Here is a 20542-nt window from a genome sequence, read left to right as displayed (position 1 = left end):
ACTTTGTAACGCGTTACACCCAACTCTGGCAAGGAGGTTTTAAAAGCTCACATTTCGGTATATTTTTAGTTTCTAGTGGCTTTAGTATTTTTGACAGTAGCAAAGGAAGTTTGGTGACAGAGTATAAAGAGCAACATTGTAGGAAAAGTCAGAGTTGATAGATTAAAACAAACACCAGGCTCTCACCTGGGATACTGCTGTTCCTGTACTGGGTACAATCAAAAGTCATTGTTGAGTAAAGTATGTAACGTAATGTACTTTACTTTAGTACGTAACCTTAGTTATTTAATAAATGTAGCTATTTAAACCCAAACCATCCATTACAACCAACCCTAACCCTAACCCTAACCCTAACCCTAACCCTAACCTTAACCCATAACCCTAACCCTAAAACCTAACCAAGCACGATAAGTACTTTGTTTGTGCTTTTATTACCATTCAAATCTATAAACACATGTTTGACACTGGGATAATAAAATAAAAAGTTTCATGTTATGCTTCTGTGTATCTTAGAAACAAAGTTTAAGAAAATGTTTAACTATTCATTTAACCTGTTAAGCCCGAGAGACCCCGGTACCGACGCCCTCCCGCAACATCTTGCAGGAAACAGTGTCTGAGGGCATGTTCATTTAATAAACTATGTATGTTTTATATCCATGTAACGGGAAGAAACTCATCTAACTGATCGTTTTAATTTTTCTTTCAAAATAAAACCCACAATGCTAACGCTGAGCCTCTGAATTAGCAACGAGCGAAAAATGCTAACAGATTACTGCACCGAAATTCACTCACAAAACCTTATTATTTATCTTTTCTGCACATCCATGACATCGTTTCACATCGTGAGGTAACACAGAATCGAAGGGTACCCTCATTATCACTCAATTATACGAAATCGCGACGTTATAAACAAAAACAGACATCAAAACATGTGGCGCTAGGTATCTAAAAATGCTAACATGGTTACCTTGTCTCTGTAGTCTGCTCAAAAGTGGTCTTCAATGGCATTAAAACGATAAAAACGCTGCTGAAGTTAATCCAAATAGGTTAATCCAATGTGTCTGTGTCCCTTTGAAATGATTTCTGATAATCCATGAGCAATAAAACTGCTTTTCCGTTTCTAGATGTCAGAGCTAGAGTGTAGGTTGCTCTGATGCAAAACTACATGCGCGAAGCCATATACAGTCTATGGCGAAGCCCCCACCTTTTTGTTGTGCCATGTTAGTGAGAGGGGAGATTCCCCTTCGATTCTATTGGCTCTAACGGTCATAAAGAGAAGTCAATCACCAAAATCGACCAATGGGTTCCAGAGAAACGGTAAAACCCCCATCCCAAATCACCTCAGAGGTGGAGTTGTTTTTGCTAAATCTCTCTAAAAAGGTCAAATGTCACTTGTTTTGCATCAATCTTGATACAGGGTACTTATTATATGTTGTACTTTGGATTCCTAAAGCTTTTAGTCTACCTTACCATCATCCAAGGGTAGTTTTCACTATAAGTAAAAAAGAATTTTTGGACAGACACTATAATTTACAGTTTTTTACTATGTAAAATCTGAATTTTCTTTAAAATAAAAAACATCTATATTGTTCTGACTTTTCTACATCCAACTCACAGGTTTATCATTACTTTGAGAAAAAAGATTATTAATTTAACCCTTTTAGAAGGGAAGATATGGTCCTTTGTTCTGGGAATGTCATTTTCGAGCCTGAGACCTGAAAAACAGGCTCAGGGCTTAACAGGTTAACTTAGATGTCTATTAGCTTATCTGGACTGTACAACCAATTGTTATACCATATCTCTGTGTTGTTGTATGTCAAATAGGTCTGTTAAATTGACAGCAATTGAACATGGAAATGTATCACTATAAAAAAACTGGTTAAAGATAAAGTGTTGCGTTCAATGTTTTTCCCCGCTTAACATACTGGTATTTTGGGGATGCTAGTGAACAGTGCCAATGACAGTTTTATTAGTAACTCAAATGTGTTGAGGTTTAACATGCCCTTCAGTTGTGTTTCTTGTTGAGTTCTCGTGGAACAGTGGTATTAATACAGTTACTAAGAAACCTCCATACAAAGAAATGTTATTCAATTAATTTATTGATTTGTTTTTTTAATTAAAATCAATATGGCTTTAGGACTATAGTAGGTTTGAATAACAGATTTTGTGTTTTTAAACACATTTCCTGTTGCGTTCTACTATTTTTGTCGACAAGTAGCTCTGAAAGCATACCTGAGTTGTGAAACACAGACCTCTCAAAGGCTGACCTACAGTATACACACCGAGTGAGAGCCAGAGTCTCTAGAAAAAAAATCTATCACACTCACCAGCTACATGTCATGGGTTGAGAGGGAGAATAAGAAGGCAGAGAAAAGCAATAAGCTTTACAGCACAGTGTGACGATAGAATTGGCAGAACAGCTGAGTTAGAACTGACCTTGTAAGAAAGGAAGCAGTGAATCTTTCAAAATACATTTTTATTATGTAGAAACCCAAGACATAGTGTACAATATTCTCGTTGGAACGGTTGTTACAGAGCAATGTTAATGGAATTAATTTCACCAAAGATTTCATTTCAGACAATAGAAATGTTAATTCCTTGTTCTAGTACTGAACAAATAAGTAGAGAAAACATGTCAACATGAACAAATACAATGCTATGTTAGAAATGAATGCTGCCTTCAAAATTAACCTCTTGAAACAAATCCACCAACACACGCCCACTCGAACATATGGGTATTGAAAATGTAGTTTCAGTAGGAGTATCAGTTTAGGTCTAATTCTAGTGGGATTTGCAATATGGTCCACAAAACATCGGCACTTCACAGTGAAAATTAGCGTCATTATATTTACACAGAATACTGACAAAACGCACAAAACAGAACCTAAAGAGAAGTACAAAATAAGACTCACTGTTTTAATCCGTATTGTTACATGTAGTTTCCACTTCACAGTCTCAGCCTCTTTTGTGAGGATATAGATGAACCGTTATCCAAACAATTTCTAATAAAGTTAGCCACTTATAATGATCTTTAAAGGGTTGATTTGGACACAGATTGATATGGTTCAGTTGTTAAATTCCCTAATTATCACTGTTCATCCCTCCGACCCATCTTAGTGTAATACAATCAATCAGATGAGATTCTCTGAGACGCTGATTGTGATCCAGGTTCCCCTCAACAACCACTAACTGATACCACATAATAATCCAATGCTTCAAATCATTGCACCAAGGTCCTTTATGTCTTTATTCAAGTCCATCAACATATTGGTTCATATTTGAACATTATTAAACCCTTTAGCAATGGATTTCATAAGCAACCTGTGATCCGAAGAGTAGACTTTGACTGAGGAAGAGCTCCTCAGGGTCTGCTGTAAGGGGTCCCTCATTTCCGTCCGCGGGGTTTTTGCGAAGCCCCATCCCCCCTGATCTGGTCAGTGTCTGCACCATTTCGTGGTCCAGGAGAGCCTCTTTCATACCCTTCTGCTGGACAAACCCGCTCATCATGGGACACCTGGATGAAGTGGAGCCAATGACAGGCTTGGTTCTGTTGAGAACATACATCTCGTGGCCGTGGTCGTCGCGGTACTCTTCGAGCTGCGCAAACGTGGTGGGTCCGTCAGAGTAGTCGTTCACATAGAGGATGCTCTCTTCCTTGCTGGTACAGTAGGACCCTCCTTCTTCTTTGCGGAACTGCTGGTGACGAGTGTAGATCATTATCAACAGGAGAACGGCAGTTAGTGCCAGCAAGGAGATACCAATAGCAATGGCGGTCTGCGTAGCAGGGCCAAGAGCATAGAAGTCCATGCTGTCCTGTTCATAGAGCAGCTCCTGGCTAACGTCCAGAACCTCTGGCTGATAGAAGGAGCTAGATGAAGAGGAAACAACGGATTGCATGTTCAAACGTGGCCAGAACTGGGATGAATATGAAGAAGAAGACATGTTGACAGCCAGATGAAAGGTGACTTTGGCTACACCACCGGGGTTCCAGGCTTCACACTCGTAACGCCCAGCATGTGCTACAGTCACGTTGCTGAGGAACAGCATGCCGCTGCCCATGTCCGGATCAAAGCTGTCCCTCTCGCCGCCCTCCTCGGTCCCACGCACAAGCCCCTGGATTCCTCCAACACCTCCAATCTTGATCCCTCCACTGCTGGGCAGGGCTGTAACCACTCCTCCAGCTCCAGGCCTGAAGACCTCCCCATTGGGTCCCAGCTCCTGAACCAGGCCTCGAGGTGATAACTGGGCCTTGCCATGGGAGGCTTTCTTCCAGGTCACTTGGGGCTGAGGGTATCCTGAGGCCTGGCAGGAGACTCGGAGGCTCTCCCCTAATCGCACAGTCAGGTGGCTTGGCTCCAGCTGCACCACAGGTGGGATGCAGACCAGACTGTTGGGAGCCACCTCCACCAGGCTGAGGTGGGAGAGGCGAGGAGGTTCAGAGCACATCAGCCGCCGCTGTTCGGCAGAGCTCAGCAGACGCTGTCCGTCTTCGCTGATCCAGGTTCTCAGCCAGCCTAGAGCGCAATCACAGCGCCATGGGTTTTCTGGAGATGAGGAATGGAAAAGACAAAGTTAACCAAGTGAATGGTTTTGTCAACTGCTGTTTCCAGTGACATTAATCAACTTTGAATCCCTAGTTTGAACCTGTATGGCAGAGAATCCCTCGGTTATAGAACAAACTCCATGAAAACAGCTGATGAATATCATTCGGTAGGATACAAAGCTCAGAAAAAGATGTTAAATGGACCCAGATGTTGGTGTTCATTTTTTTTCCAATTTCAACTTTTCAAGCAAGGTCACAAATTGGCTCAATTAACATTCGCCTCATGTTAACTTCCATTCTGTGCTAGTTAAGGGGTAACAAAAACATTGCCTTGCTTGTGTGCATGTGTGACAGTGCCCTTACTTGGGTTAAAGTTCCCGTAGTGCACAAGATATAACATTTTGAAGGTCTTAAACAACTGAGCAAACTCATGTGATAAGGTTGAAAGTCCCAGAACAGCTGTTAAATTGACCCTAAGGCGCTTTTGTCTGACACATATTTATTTTTCTCATTAGTATTTAAAATTATTTTGAGCTCTTTTGGCGTCCATTGCAGGACTAATTGCCCTCAACAGGAGGTCCCTTTTGCAGACAGTGTGCCTTTAATTTTTTCTTTAAAAGTATGTCTTTGAGGGATTACTCTTTCATTAAAGGATTATGGCTTGATGAAACCCTTTGATAGATAAAACATTTTTAAAGGCACTTCATTTTCATTGACATGAGCAAGCAGCCAGTTCTTCAAAGTTGTGGTATGGAAGCATTTTTCAAGGCACTTTGAATTCCAATACATCTTGGAGGATTATGCCATATTACAGTCAGACATGATGTGTTTAGGTATTCTGTTCACGCTCTGCCTACCTGTGACACGGAGCACCTGCAGGCTAACAAGCGGTTTGAGTGACGAAGCCCCCAGGGTGCGGAGGTGATTTCTGCTGAGGTCCAACAGAGCCAGAGATGACAAGCCAGACAGAGCCTGCTCAGCCAGCAGCTCTATGCTGTTCTCCTGCAGGTGAAGCTCCTGCAGACGCTGCAGATGGCGAAAAGACATAAAGCAGAGAAAGGCAAACGTTAAAGAGGAAAAGTGATGTAAAAATATAAAGACAGGATGACTCAATTCCACCTGACTCAGTCTGCACTGTATTACAGTATGCTAGGGATTAATCCGACATGTTGTCATGTCATGGATTTACAGTTGCAGACGTCATCCTATTTAAGCCTTTAAAATGTATCCTGTATTGGAATAGCTTGAGCTTTGCTAGCAAAAGTGAAGCTTTTTCCCTTTACCAAAAACAATTGAAGACTGCTAAGAAATCAAAAGGTTTGTTGCTGTATTACTATATATTAACTACGTTTTGATCATTTCTGAATTATTGGCAAGAAGTCAGACACATTTCTGACATTATATAGCATCCAAAAACCTACTGCCACTAGAGCTGCTGTGATTACCCTCTGTATAATGTGAAAGTATGATGGTATTCTTAGTGCCGCCATCACATTGCGACCACCCCTACAGGGGTAATTTTCTCTGCAATGTCTCACTCCTGTGCAATTTCAAACAACTGACGCATGCTTCAGCAAAGTGCATTTCCACATTTTTCCCACACCTGTCATCTTAGTTTTTTTATTTTTAACTGCCTTTTCTCCTTGTGTCTTGTCTTGTTTTACTTCATGTCTTTGTATTTTCCCGCCTGTGTGATTGTCTGATTTTGTTGACCTTCTGCCCTTGTGTTTTCTCTCTGCCTTCTCCAGCTGTGTCTTGTCTTTATGATTAGTTTTGTATGTTCCCTGTCAGTTCGTTGTCATTGTTTCCCTAGTCTGGTTCAGTCTGTCAGAGTTCCTGGTTACCTGTCTGTATCATTCTGGATTTTCCTCGTCTATCCTCTTGTTTTTGTTACTCGTTTTGCTTTGCAACTTTTCCTTTTGTTTTTACCTTGCATGTTCCTTCAGTTTTAGTTAGTGTTTATTTGTACCAGCTTTAATTTAATAAAGCTCACTTTCTGTTTATACTTTTTTACCTGCCTCCCCTCTGTCATTTTGCAATTGGGTCAAGATTTTCCTTTCCCGACAACAGCACCCAAAGAAAACGAGTGCAGAACGTTTTCATGGGTTTGCCGTTACACTGAGGTAGTGATCGTTCTTACAGTGGTCTTCAGGCAGTATAATACTTGTAGCTTGTGCCAATTTCACAGCTTTCTTTGTATTTTCATTGCAATACAATATTCATAGAAAACACCTGTGCTGGAATTAAGGAAGGAAGTTGGTGTCAAAATTAGTAATGTGATTAACGCGTCATGTTTCCAGATTAGTCCACAGCATTAATGACAGCCTTACTTTAAACATTTGTATCCATCCATCCATCCATTAATCCATTCCATTATCTCATCTCATTAACCTGCAGTCCCCTGAAGGTGTAGTCCTGCACTTTACTGATCTGATTCCCGGCGAGGTACAAGATCCGGAGGTGCTCCAGACCCCGAAACATGTCCGGAGTGACCAGGTGGATGAGGTTGCCGTTGAGGGCCAGCTCCAGCAGCTGCCCCTGGCTGAGGAACGCCCCCGGCTCCAGGGCTGAGATGCTATTATTCTGAAGGTAGAGGTAATGAAGGCTGCCAAGGCGAGTCAGGTCCTGAAGACGGATCTGCACTATAGCGTTGTCCTGGAGGAAAATGGTCTGCAGCGGAGACAGGGTAAATCAAATCAGTGGAGTGATCACAAATGAATTACATTAGAGACACAGTGGAGGGGATGTGATGTTTGAATTCCTTTTCTACAAGAGTGTGAGCGTGGCCTGTTGCTGTGCTGTGCTCACCGAGTAGAAAAATGTATTAACCATGAGGAGAGATTGCATTAACAACGGGGCCACTGTAAGAGCTGTCTGCGCTCACTGGGCTGTGCAGAGCTTTGGATATATGTTAATGTAGGCATTACAAACAATGTGGAATGAGCAAGTTCCAGATAGTAATGGCTCTGAAAATGTGGGTTCTGCAGCATGTTCCCTTTCCTTTGTGGCTCACTTATTTTGCCAAATGCTGCAGAAATCACAGACCTTGTCAGCAAACAAAAAATAAATGTTCGAGTGATTGGAACTACACACTTTGTGCTTGACCCACAATGCATGGCTTGTGCAACCACTGGAGATGTTTTTCGAAGGAAGCAAACACGGCCCCTGAGTTGAAGAATGATCGACGAGATAGACCTGCTGATTGAGGTTAATGGGACAATTTATGCGCTATGGTCTTCATTAATATTCATGGGCTGCAGTAATGTTGTGGGGCCTGAACCCCGGGAGGAAAAGACGTGTAATGTTTAACATCTTCTCAACAGATGATCAGAGAGTGTGCAAGAGTCATTTTCTGAGCAAGAATGAATAATTACACAGGCAACAGCGCAGCCCCTCCCTCAGGCTCGCATCAAAGAGGGTCACGGCAAATTGATTAACCACAATCATTTCAGGGTAATAAGAATGGATCAGAGAGGGAGTTAGCAGATACAAAAGCACTGATGCGGAAGGGTGAATGGGGGAGGGGGGGGGGGGGTCAGCTGCCATGCTACAGTATGTGAGCTAGCACCCTCACTTATGGTCGATCGGCCAACTGACCTCGGTTACAGAGGGGACGCCATGTGGGATTTCTTTGATTCCTAGAGATCCGCACTCCACTGTTAGGCTGTAGCAGCGACAGCTGGACGGGCATCCAACGCACGGTCGAGGGACGAGGGTCCCGATGATGAGGGCGAGGCAGGAGAGCCACGAGATGACCATGGCGGTTTTTACGGTAGACCTTCAGAGACAAAACCTTGAGAGGGAAGAGAATAGACACATCAATCACTCAGTTACAACCCTTTTCCTTCAGGGTAATGCATTCCATCCACCATGCAAAGATTGACAGTGGCTGCAGATCTGTTACATATGCAGATTGTTGTGAAATGGCAAGGGAGGCTTGATAAAAAGCACTTTGAGTTTTGTTTACTCGAATGAAAAGTGCACTTATAAATAAAATGGATTATTATTATTATAAAAAAAGCATTGGGAACATATGTCCTTTTCCCCGCCTGGTTTCCATTCAACTGTCTAGTCAGTGGAATTGCAGCAGCTTCTATTATGGGCTTCAATTAATTAAAGATGGGATAAAAAGATGTGCAGGTTGCCTCAAGGACCTCTCTCGCCTTTGTAATGCATGCGCAAACACACTCACACTCCTTCTATTTCTGTCTCTCTCTTTGTCTTACAAAGACACACACACACATACACACTCATGGAAATGTGCAGCAAAGAGATGGAGGCTTCCGTTTTGACCCTGGTAATCTTTGAAACCATGTTTACTTTCTCAAAGCAAACCTTAATCGGCAAGCAGCTCTAATGATCTGATCAAAAAACATCAGTCTCGGCCGCTAGCTTCACCTTACAGCAATATCTTCCTTTGATATAAACCCATTACTGAGCAACTCATCCGTGCCCTTTTTTTTTTTCCCTATACAGCCCAGGAGGGATTTATTGTCTCGCTCTGCTGTTCATGTTGGACATCCAATATCATGCAGCCCGGCGGTGTTCACAATAGTTAATCGGCAACAGATAACCTGAACATACTGCAGCGTTGGAGATAAAATATGTGTTGAAATGTCACACTGAGCCTGTCAATCAGTTGTAGATTTATTAAACCTAGAGAATCTTCATCCAGATGAGAAGCCGCCATGTCATTGATCCAAGCAGAAGTCTGACAATATTATAAAACATTCATGTGCATGTTCCCATTGAGCCTGTCTGACTTGTGAAATCTCTAGTTTGCTTAAGATTGTGGAATCACTCAGACGGATAATTGATGGCATTTGCATCTCGTGCGGAATCATTTGGATATCATCTAGTTTATTAATTATTTGAATGCACACAGATCTCATTACCGATGAGGGATTAGAGGGTCTTGCCGCTGCTAAATATTCAGTTTGCAGGGTGTTTGAACTATTCTGTCAGATTGATATCAAGCGTGTCTCATTTGTCGCGCTATAATCCAGACCAGTAATTTACTGCCTAAATGCAAAGGCAATGGGATCACTATTTCAGCGCCTGAGAAGTCATTTACTTTGCAGCCGCACTGCATTATTAAGGAAATGAGCAATGAACTGGATTTTTTATATTGCATGTTTGAAAGCATTTACGAGGATAGCCGGGTAGATTAATACAATGTGACCTACATAAGCCTTTCAATCGTCTTCTCTCAGCGAAACAGAGAGAGACACTTATTAACAAAAGCATGCCATTTCCTCTCCAGAGCGCTCCCCAAATAAGCGTAGGAGAGAAATTATGTACTTCTATTGTTGGGGAGAGAAAGCGGAAAAATTGAATTTTGAGTAAGGCCTTGGTCTGTCATTGAGCTTTTGTTACATCTCGCTGTGAGATGACTTTTAAATAGCTTTGACTTGCCTGAGAAGTCTCAGTAGGGAACCAGAGAAGAAGACGCCCGCCTGCCCCTCGGCTAAGAATACACACAGAACAGGGTGCACAGTCTGATATTTGTTGTTAGAATATGAGCCAGACATCAATGCAAATGACACGCTGCCAGGTAGAGAAAATAGCTTATGCATTTCTATTGCTTATTTCACTTTTACATTGAGTTGAAATAAAGCCTCAAAGGCAATCAGGCCATGGTTTGAGTGTTCACCTATAGAGTCATCAGTGTCTGCAAACAGAGAAGACACAAATAAAACACTGGCGGGATGTTTTTTCTAAAAATAATGCTGCTGACTGCAACTTGTTTTACGGCTTTTGCTCTTCCATTTCAGATTCAGTTTGCACTCACTCTGCTCATCTTGTGTCATGCTGATGTGGGATTTCAGTGGTAAGAGGTCAATTTGTTCATTTCAGTCGCAGTAATCCTCAGCGGAACATGCGTAATCTGCACAATCAGATGCTCGTTAGCTAAACCGCTCTCGCCGTTTTCATGGATGGGGGGGGAGACTTTGTTTGGCGGGAAATATCCAGGTCAGCAATATATCACTATTGACTGTGTAAATATGTGTAAATAGGATGATGATGTTTGTGTACAAAAACAGGGAAGACCTACCAGGGCATCCAGGCTTAAATGTAATGGGATAACCACGATAAAAAAAAGTTAACAGCATTTCCTTACAGTTACATTTTGAAAAAAACCATAATCAGATGACTGTCTGATTCCCCTTACCCTAGTCTACATTGTGTTGTTGTCTTGCATAACACACAATAATATCCATCTTTTTCTCTTTCAATTATTTTGCATTGCATTTGATGTTGAGGCGATCCGAAAATAACAGAATGTAATCAAGTTACTATAATCACTATAATATTGGGATAGCCTACTTAGATTAGGGTAATCAAGTAAAACATTTTTAACAATTCAGTATCAGTATCAGTATCAGTATGCGGCTCCGCAAACATTATTTCATACTGGCTTCAAGTTGTTTGTTTGGGCCTTTTCTGAAATTACAATTGTCTCTTTCTTCGTGACAAAGCCCTTTGTGTTTTCTCAAGCTACAAACAGATCATCCTCTGCTGAACAATCGCAGCTTTGGTGGCCAAATATTAACAGCACAGAAAATTCTGAAAATGTGTTTTTATTTGCTCTTTTTCTTCAAAGGAGGGTGGGTGTTGATGTGTCGGAGGTGCAGCAGACAGTCGGAGCGCTGGAGGCAGAAGCAAAGTTCACATCCCCGCGCTGTCACCGGTGCAGGTCGGCCTCATCCGTTGTTATGGTAACTCTTGTGATGAGGAAAAGGTTTGCTCTCTGGGCCCGAAGGCCAGGCACCATGCCTTTGAGCTTGTGTTAGGCAAACAGCTCAACAGAAATAGAAGCTGTCATTTCCAGGGGAAAATTGCTCACAGGAAATCAAGCTATGTGATGACCCTGAGCTAAACCTTACATTCTCTTTTAGACAAGTCTTTTTCTCCTGCCTCAACTTTCCCCCCTTTCTTTTGTACTCTCTCCTCCCTTCATGGTTTTTCACCCAAAGCCTCCATCATATTCCCCCCCCCCCCCATCTCTGACCTCTTCCTTTTTTCTCCTCCCTCGTCCTTCTGCGGTGACTGACAGGTGCTAAATCATTTGTCTCAGAGCATCCTTTTGTCCACAAATAGACCGAGGCCGGGGCGCTTTGAGAACACTGTGGCACTAAACCAAGAGCAGCATACTGACTTTGAGCGATAGTCCCGACCACACACACACACACACACACACACACACACACACACACACACACACACACACACACACACACACACACACACACACACACACACACACACACACACACACACACACACACACACACACACACACGCACACACACACACACTCATAAACATGCGGAACACGAACGCAAAGTAGCACTTGTACACTAGCCACCGACAGTCAGGGACACACACTCTGACTGGCGGACACACACATGCTTAACACTCGCACATCCCGCACACAACCAGCCATCATTCAAAGAGTCGGGCCAAGTCGGATACAAACTGGCAGCCATGTCAGCGCTCGCGCACACACACACACACACACACACACACACACACACACACACACACACACACACACACACACACACACACACACACACACACACACACACACACACACACACACATTTAGTGTCAGCGGTAAAGAAAGCTCGGTTAATAAGCCTGCATTGATTTCTTTATATGGCCACTACAACTCTGTCCAGCTTGGCCATTGATTTTCACCATGAAAGCAGATATTTGGGTGTTGGATTCGGGATTGCATTTGTTGATGTCTTAAATGGAAAGAAAAGTAATGAAAGCAGGTTTCGCTTAAATAGCCGTGTGTGTGTGTGGCTCACTGTCAGGCAGAATCCCTCTCTAAGCAAGAGCAACACTCCCGACACTTCTCCCTGTGGAGCATTTGGTCTGAAACGTACTTTTTCAAACTCCATAAATCTTTGCTTTTTAAAAGTTCACATTATAAACTGCTGTGACAGGGCTGTTTAGGATGTAGAGACTGGTGTTGCTAATGTAAGCTGGCCGGCATTAAAGCTCAAAGGTTATTGAAATAGACGGTAAAGCAACCGAGAAACTGATTTCTTTGTCTGGGGCAATCTTATTACTCCATGCCACTGGGACTCCAACCCGATATATATGTTGAATAACAAGTGTCTGCTGTGGCTCAACAGGTTTGTGTTGGAATTCCTGCAGTCCAATTTGATTTGTGACTGATAATTGAGAAGTAAAAGCGCAATGGCGACTTTATGACTGCGCAATCGATATCCGTTTTCCAAGATTTACTCACTCACTGTCCAGGAAGGGGGGATTGTAACTTCCCATCATCCTCGCTCAAAGCTTAAAGAGAGATTGTAAACCTCTTTTATCTTTTGACAATTTCCTTTTTGTTATTTCATGCTTTCTTTCCTCTAAAATCCAGTCGCTTATCTGCAAGGCAGCACACATTGATTGATAAAACCATTAGTTGCACCTTAAAAACCCTAATAAAAGGGCTCTTCATGAGAAAGTGTTATCCAAAATGGCCAGATTGAATCATCTTGAGTGCACTGTTAAAAATCTTTAATAACAAAGCATTATTTTGATGGTATTTTGTCAAGAGTTGGATAAGAAGGTAAAACCACTGTCATGTCTGTCACTTTAGTGCAGATACAAACCGAAGCCGGTTCAGTTAGCTTAGCATTACTCATCATATATTGTTTGTATAATCAGTAAACAATAAAAAACATGTGAAAAAGTCAGAGGGATATTATCCGACGGTGACTTCCTGGAGTCTTGTTGTGTCGTGAGGTGGACGGTTGAACAAAGCATCCTACGTTTTCTTTCTCGGATTTCACCTAGAAGTAACTTGTGTGTTACAAACATCACAAACTGATGCCTTAGGTATTAAAAAAAACAGTTCTGCATAAATACATTTTATATTCCAGCAGGGACACCGACCAGAGATATTTAGTAGTGTTTAATGGACATTTTTGTTAAAAATGTACCCAAAAGCAGGGAAAGCTCAGAATACTAGAAGAAAATGGGAAGAATTTAGAAAAGTATTGATCCAACGTTAGTACAAGGATAAAAAAACAGTGTAATATTTCAAATATCTTAGTAAGTTACCATTACTTAAAGGTGGGGTAGGTAAGTTTGAGAAACCGGCTCGAGATACACTTTTTGTTATATTCCATGGAATGCTCTTAACATCCCGATAGCAATGAATATCTTAAGTGCTTTGACAAAAAATCCATAAAAAAATGTCATCTGTGGAAGCCGTAATACTGTAAAAAGCACGACCAATCATTTTAGCCGGCCCGGCTAAAATAACTGGATGGCCTACCTGCCTGTCAGCCTTCCATCTGTGCACAAACTTATCTCGTGCCCTCATTGGTCATGTGCGCGTTCGTGTGTGTTGGAGGAGGGGCTCTGTCAGGAAGTGGGAGATTCTTTCCGGCTGTGTATTTTCAAATTCTAGCGCACTCGAGCTGGTTTCTCCAAAATTACCTACCCTACCTTTAACTAACTGTTTTTATTTTTGTTTCCGGTCTTTATGCTAAACTAAGATAACCTAAACTAAGCTACTCCTGTACAGTTACGAAAGCTGTATTGCTAGCAGGAAAGCACAAAGAGTGTATTCCCCGAAGTGATGATTGTGACTCTTTTTAGAAAACCAAATAAAGGAAACATGGTCTGTCTGTGTGTATGTGTTTTTTCTGTCAGTCATTGAATGCAGGCATTTTGCAATTGAATGTTTCATAAAGAAGTCTTGCTCTCTCTGTTTCCTGTTCTTCACATTTCTAAAGATTCCCCGAGTCAACATCACCTCTCTGACACTGACTCCTGTGTTTTTCATCCTTTCTTGAGTCGGCTCTTTTTCTAAAGTCGATTTTTCTGTAGTCTCTCTTTGTCTCTCTGGAGCATGCACACCGTCCGTTCTAATTGTCAAGGTTGGTTGATGCAATCGATCAGAGCAATTTCACTCACAGCAGCCTCATCTGACAGGCTGCACAATTTATGAGTCAGTGGATTATACCAGAGCAGAATAAATGGTTTGATTTTTTATATTTATTTCATATGCTCCATTTTCATCAATCTGATTGAACCCCAATTCTGTTCACCTATGTCTCTGACTGGGGGAGTGTGTGAGGGAAGCCAAATAAACACACACACACACACACACACACACACACACACACACACACACACACACACACACACACACACACACACACACACACACACACACACACATTTGACTGTTGCTGAGTAGTTATGTCTCACATTGTAGTGGATGGATGAGATCAGCCAGGATGGATGATGGATGGAGGGGAATCACACCCTCTTTCTATTGAAAAGAAAAACAATGACTTCCATTTGAATACTATCCCCAATTCTAATAAAAGTGTCCACATGAATGCGTTTGATTTGATTTAGTTTACTTTAACGCTGTTGCAGTATTGTGTTTCCCCGATGTTCCAGATGGGTGCATCTGAATTATACATAAAACTCCTTTTATGGCAGCTCTGTTGAAAGTGCAGGTATTACTCAAGCAGCAATGAAATTGTGTTGCGCGCTGTGTTTGTCCAAAAAAACGAAATACATTCTATGCAATGCTACGATAAAGATTGCTTATCACCACGCCATATTGCTTTTCAGGAATATTGGGTGTGCATTGAATCCTTGCAAATGGTGTTTCTTTGTTGCAATGGAAGTGACAGCATCTGCAAGTGATGCATGTCACACGGATGTCAAATAACACTCGCTTGTACTGTGGTTGGCATATAGACAGGAAAATAATGAAATTGTAAAAGTAATCTGTTTTTCTCCCTATATTTCAGCTGATCTTCCCCACCTGCCCATACCGTTCTAAACCAAGTGCAGAATTGCTTGTGCGGTACAATTACAGCTTAAAGAGATTTCAGTCTTCATTGTCTGGCAGACAGTAACCAATGAAAAATTAAAGATCTCTGCAGGCATAAGTAGTCAACTTGTCCGTACGGATCTGTCCACACAAGAAAGATCCCCCACACCCCCGGAGTTAAACAAACGAGGTTTTATGTCGGGGCGTGCTGTTTGGCTCCACACAGCTTCATGTAGAGAATAGCAATTAACCAGAGAAGTGATTTTAAAAGTTGACTTTAAGGAAGATCTGGATCACTCAGAAGTCAGAATTAGGGAACATGACGGTCTTCCTGTGTAGCATGCAACAGTGAGCCACTAGTGTCCTAATCAGACTTCATTTTTCCTGGCATCTCCCATAGTGTCACAGTGATACTTCTGCCAGATTCTTAGCGGGTGTGTGCTGTGCTCAGCACTGATCTTATAATGCTTCATTCTTTCCCTCCATCACAACAGTATCACTTTAATATTCCTGTGTGATTTGAATACGCAATGGCTCTGCAGTGAAATTACTTATAGTTTATCTTCAAATTGTATTCTCAGATTAAGACAGCTGTTTTAGTGCTTTAGTACTGCGGCATGATGGGAAAATCTATAGACAATCTTAAGTAACGGCTCACTGCTGCCTTAATTTGAAATCTCTTTTTCTTCATCTACGTTTATAAAAGGAGCAGCAAGACCAATTAGTTAGTGAGTGTATATCATGGGATAGTGACTCAGTAGCCAGTTTGATTGGGAATGCAAATAACAGTTATTTTCTTTATCAATTAATCTTGTATTTAACTGATTAGTTTAATTTGAAATATGAATACTTTAAGAAGATGATAAAATGTTGATCAGTGTTTCCAAAAGCCTGTCCTCAATTGTGTTTTTTTGTTTTCTGAAAGATATTTAGTTTACTGTTTAAAAGTAGTAAAAAAAAACACAAGATATTCACATTTTAGTAGATGAAATCTGAGAATTTCGCCTCTTTTTTGTAAAGAATGACTTAAACCGTTTAATCGATTAACATACTGCAGATTTATCTAAAAGTTGACATCTAATCAATGAATCTTTGCAGTGCTATATTTGATACATCCTGCCAAAACAAAAGCAGTCCCAAACAACAGCGCTGCTATGAGACCAACATTAAAAATGGGTAAATATTTAGCTTGTGGTCTTTTAAAGAGATTTCGATTCAACTTGATGCTACAGTTTGTGACGTTGTTGAATTGTGTACTATTGCACATCTACAAAAAAACAATCCATTGTATTAGGTACACCTGTACAGTCTAATGAAATCCAACACAACTACTCTGCCCTACAACATACGGCGGTAGGCCTACTTAATTTCTATTATGCTCAGTTTTTCTTGACACTGCCATAAAGATGTTATTACAGTCATATGTTTGAGCATTGAGGTTGGTGTCATTATGGGTTGTGCTGGACTGCGTTCTATATCTTTGAGTTTATCAAGATGTTTTGATATATGATCTCATCACAATATGATTTAAATGAAAGATGCTAATTTTCATATTGAGTCATATATTGGACAGCATGATATTCTACCATTAGCAGAATTGTAACATTAAAGGACACCTATCATGCTATATTTAAATGATATATTGTAGGGCCATACCTATATAAGGTATATTTATACGTTTCTGTTTTCAAAATAACAAACAGATCATGCATTTTAGCCATGCCTCATTTCGCTCCATTTGCTCTTTCCAGCACTGTTTTTGCAGGGGGCTGATTCTGTGAGCTGCAGCTGACCACGCCCCCCTGCAGGAGAGGATTGCGTGCTCTGATCAAGTCAGAAGAGGGGGAGAAAAATAGATCTCCGTCCTCCGTGTTTTATTATATTATTATATATAACCTAACTGAAACTCTGCTGCACGGTCCCCTCGTTCCTTGGAAGAGGCGGAGAGGTGGGTGTTTGTCATCTGCTGGTGGACTAACCGAAGAGAATTACAGTGCGTGCCTCGACGGGGAGGGATTGCATTGAATTAAAGCAGCGGGAGCAAACGCTTGCCTCGGGGAGGGAGAAAAAAAGCCACAGCGGAGAATAAACAGAAGGGTAACCATGGTAACCATGCGCGGGAAGTCTTCTTCGCTGCTTTTGTGGCAGACTACAGCGCCACTTACAGGCCTGGCATATGTACTACAGCGTCTCCAGCGCTTTCGAGGGGCAATGGCCGGCCGTGGCCCAACCCCACATTCCCCTGATAGGTGGAGAGTTGGCCCAATAGCCGTAGCGCCACTGTCCTGACGTCAGGACAGTGTTCAAATCTGGATCAGTTTTTATCAGATCCGTTGCAGCCCCTTTTTTAGAGATTTGGATATGGAGGAAAATAGAGAGGGTTGTGTTTTCTGACACTTGGTGAGTTCCCTGGAACACTGGGGACACATATTCATGTATAAAAGACGTACAAAAGTGCATTTTGCATGATAGGTCCCCTTTACAGTAAGTCTTAATTTGGGTTTTCAGCTGTTGTTGTTGTTGCTTTTGTTATGCATTGAGATGTGTTTCTATTATTGTGTCCACCCCATCAATGACAACAAAGGTAGCCTCATTTTTGTTTAATTAATATTGGCCTATTGGCTTCAACAACACCTGGACTAATCGATTAGTCGATCAACTTTCAAAAAATCACGAACTTAATATTTTGATTAATGGGCATTTTTTCATTCAAAAATAGCAAAAATAGATGCAGAAATAGCAGTTTGCAGCCTCTCAAATATTGAGATTTTCAGCTTTTTTCTGTTTTCATATCATACTAAAGTGAAATCTTTGTGTTTTGGACTAACAGAACCAGACATTTAAAGACGTCACATTGGACTGTGAGAATTGTATGGACAAATCGATTGATCCAGAACATGAATGGCTAGATGTATTAATAATGATAGCAATCTTTATTTACAGGCCGAATTCCAGATATGACTGCAGTCTAAATTCTACTAAAAAGAATATTAAACTATAAAAAACATATTTACCCAAATCAATTGGGATGTTCTCAGGAGCAACGATGACTCAATTTGGGGTTTGGATGCCTAAAGGGTAACCTTAGTGTAAACAATATGTTGTTTAATTTAACTTTAACTTATTTTAACATGATATAATCCTACGCACAAAACACACCAGACCTTTTGTTCCACTCTCACGCGCTAATCTCCCAAAGTACACCGCAGACAGTTCCATACTTCAATACACAGCAACAAAAACAATCTTCCTTCATGTGGATTAAACCGTATTAAATGTGATTCTCTAACAAACAACATTTGAAAACCTCTATCCCAAGCGCGCACTGTCCCCTTCCCCCCCCCCCCCACAAAAACACAAAACTGCGTCCTACCGTTTTCCCTGCGTGCGTGGACTTGATCCCGGCAGCAGTGGTCTTCTCACTTGGAATACCAATTTTAAAAGAAAAAAAGGAAAAGGATAAATCCCAGTTCAAATCAGTGCAGATAGATGGAGCATTGTTTGCCTCCTATCGCTCGCTTTTCTTTCCACTCGTTTCTGACTGAGCAGAGGTTTAGTATCCACACTGGCTGAGCTCGTCCATTCTAATTGGACGCTGGGATCCCGAGGAAGCTGCTCACCAATGTGGACCATGTGGACGACAGCGCTGATGGTGGTCGATATATACTCTTATCCTCCTCCTCTGGTAGTGTTATGTGTCTTGATTAATTTCCCCCTTTCTTCCCTTGTTTTCCCGACAATGATATCCTCCAATAGTGACCCACTCCTCTGATTATCCCTGCTTGACTTCACTCCCTCCCCCTTTTAGAGTGAGAGAGAGAGAGAGAGAGAGAGAGGGGGAGAGAGAGAGAGAGACACAGAGAAAGAGAGAGAGAGAGACAGAGTGAGAGAGAGTATTTTTTATCCTCGTTCACTTTCAAAACAAACATTTGGTGTCGTATGGGTTGTTGCATTTAACCTTAAGACTTATCTCTAGCAACACTTAAATGTGAAACACCACGTTTGCAGAGAGTGATTTCAGCACCATGGACAGTGGCCTTGTATTTTATTGTGAAAGGTTACGGTCGTAAAATGTGATCCTCCTCACTCTGCCACTGACAGAGTGATGGGTTATACTTCCTGCAGTGGCAATGGCAGACAGACGTGTGGAGAAGCGAGGGGATGGAGTGAGTGGAAAAAGTGTCATTTCTGTCTAGCCAAGGGCAAGGGAATTCAAGCTGAACCGTGGCCCCCCTCCATATCCTGCAAAACCTTATTGCAGTCATAGCAAGCGGCTACACTTCATCAGTGGCTGTGAGGGAAAGAGTGAAGATTAGATTACTTTCTATATCCAGCACTTTAAGGGCCCCTGTCTGTGATTGCTCGCCTTTTGTCTCCGAATGCTTTGTTGGAAGGACTTTAATGTTAGGGTTCAATAATAGAACATTGGTTCCCAACACACAGTCCTGACAGATGAACTAAGGATTATTTTCATCAGAGGTCAGACAAGCAAGGGAGACCACACAGATACATTACATGTAATGTAATGTATAATGAGATAATACTGGATTAAATTACAACAAATGTAGTCAACCAATATTACACACAAATATTTTCAAAACACGTAAATCCTGATCGTTATAGTGTAAGGAGTGCATGGGTTTAGGCAAATGTAATGTTGGCAAAAAAAACAAAAACACCACTGAACAGAAGCCAGCTCGCTGGGAGGAGAGAGACATAACTGACATGAGTCTCTTTCACACATAGACTGCAACATTTTCTAAATATAACCCGGAAGTGCTGTATGTGAGAAAGCAAATTTAAATATCATACGGACTGGACGGACTCAATGTCCGTGTAATGTCCGATTGAGCATGGGTGTGAAATTAGGAAGCCTGTACATCATTGCAGTTTAATATACATCAGGCACATGGAGTATTTCCAGTAAGTGGTAAAGCTTGTGACATGGAAAACATCCTGTTGTGTGCTAGGGAAACACTCTCTGAATCTCATTCTCCAGACATTATCCGGGTCAGGAGAAAAAACGTTTATCTGAATGCATCATTTGCAGTAAAGTAAAATGTATTTGACAGAGGCATGGCACAAATAATAATGTATCCATTAGGCCAACTTCTGCCTAGCTGTTTACTTCAGTAACTTAATGACATCACTGTGTAACACTCGCGCTTCTATTGGCT

General features: G+C 41.5%; 1 protein-coding gene across 1 annotated transcript; it reads right to left on the bottom strand.

Moving 5' to 3' along the window:
* Positions 1-2497: 2497 nt before the first annotated feature.
* lrrc24 (leucine rich repeat containing 24) lies at positions 2498-18906 on the bottom strand. The gene is made up of 5 exons (XM_034138035.1): positions 18739-18906; positions 8141-8336; positions 6935-7213; positions 5401-5569; positions 2498-4544 (listed from the first exon to the last, which is right to left on the bottom strand). Exons 2-5 carry the CDS (start codon positions 8300-8302, stop codon positions 3298-3300), a joined length of 1857 nt encoding a protein of 618 aa, XP_033993926.1. The 5' UTR covers positions 8303-8336; positions 18739-18906; the 3' UTR covers positions 2498-3297.
* Between the last annotated feature and the right edge of the window lie 1636 nt (positions 18907-20542).

The sequence above is a fragment of the Trematomus bernacchii genome, unplaced genomic scaffold, assembly GCF_902827165.1.
Source record: "Trematomus bernacchii unplaced genomic scaffold, fTreBer1.1, whole genome shotgun sequence".
In the NCBI taxonomy this organism is placed as follows: domain Eukaryota; kingdom Metazoa; phylum Chordata; class Actinopteri; order Perciformes; family Nototheniidae; genus Trematomus; species Trematomus bernacchii.
The sequence above is the reverse complement of the archived record's forward strand: the minus strand, read 5'-3'. Positions and strand labels throughout refer to the sequence as shown.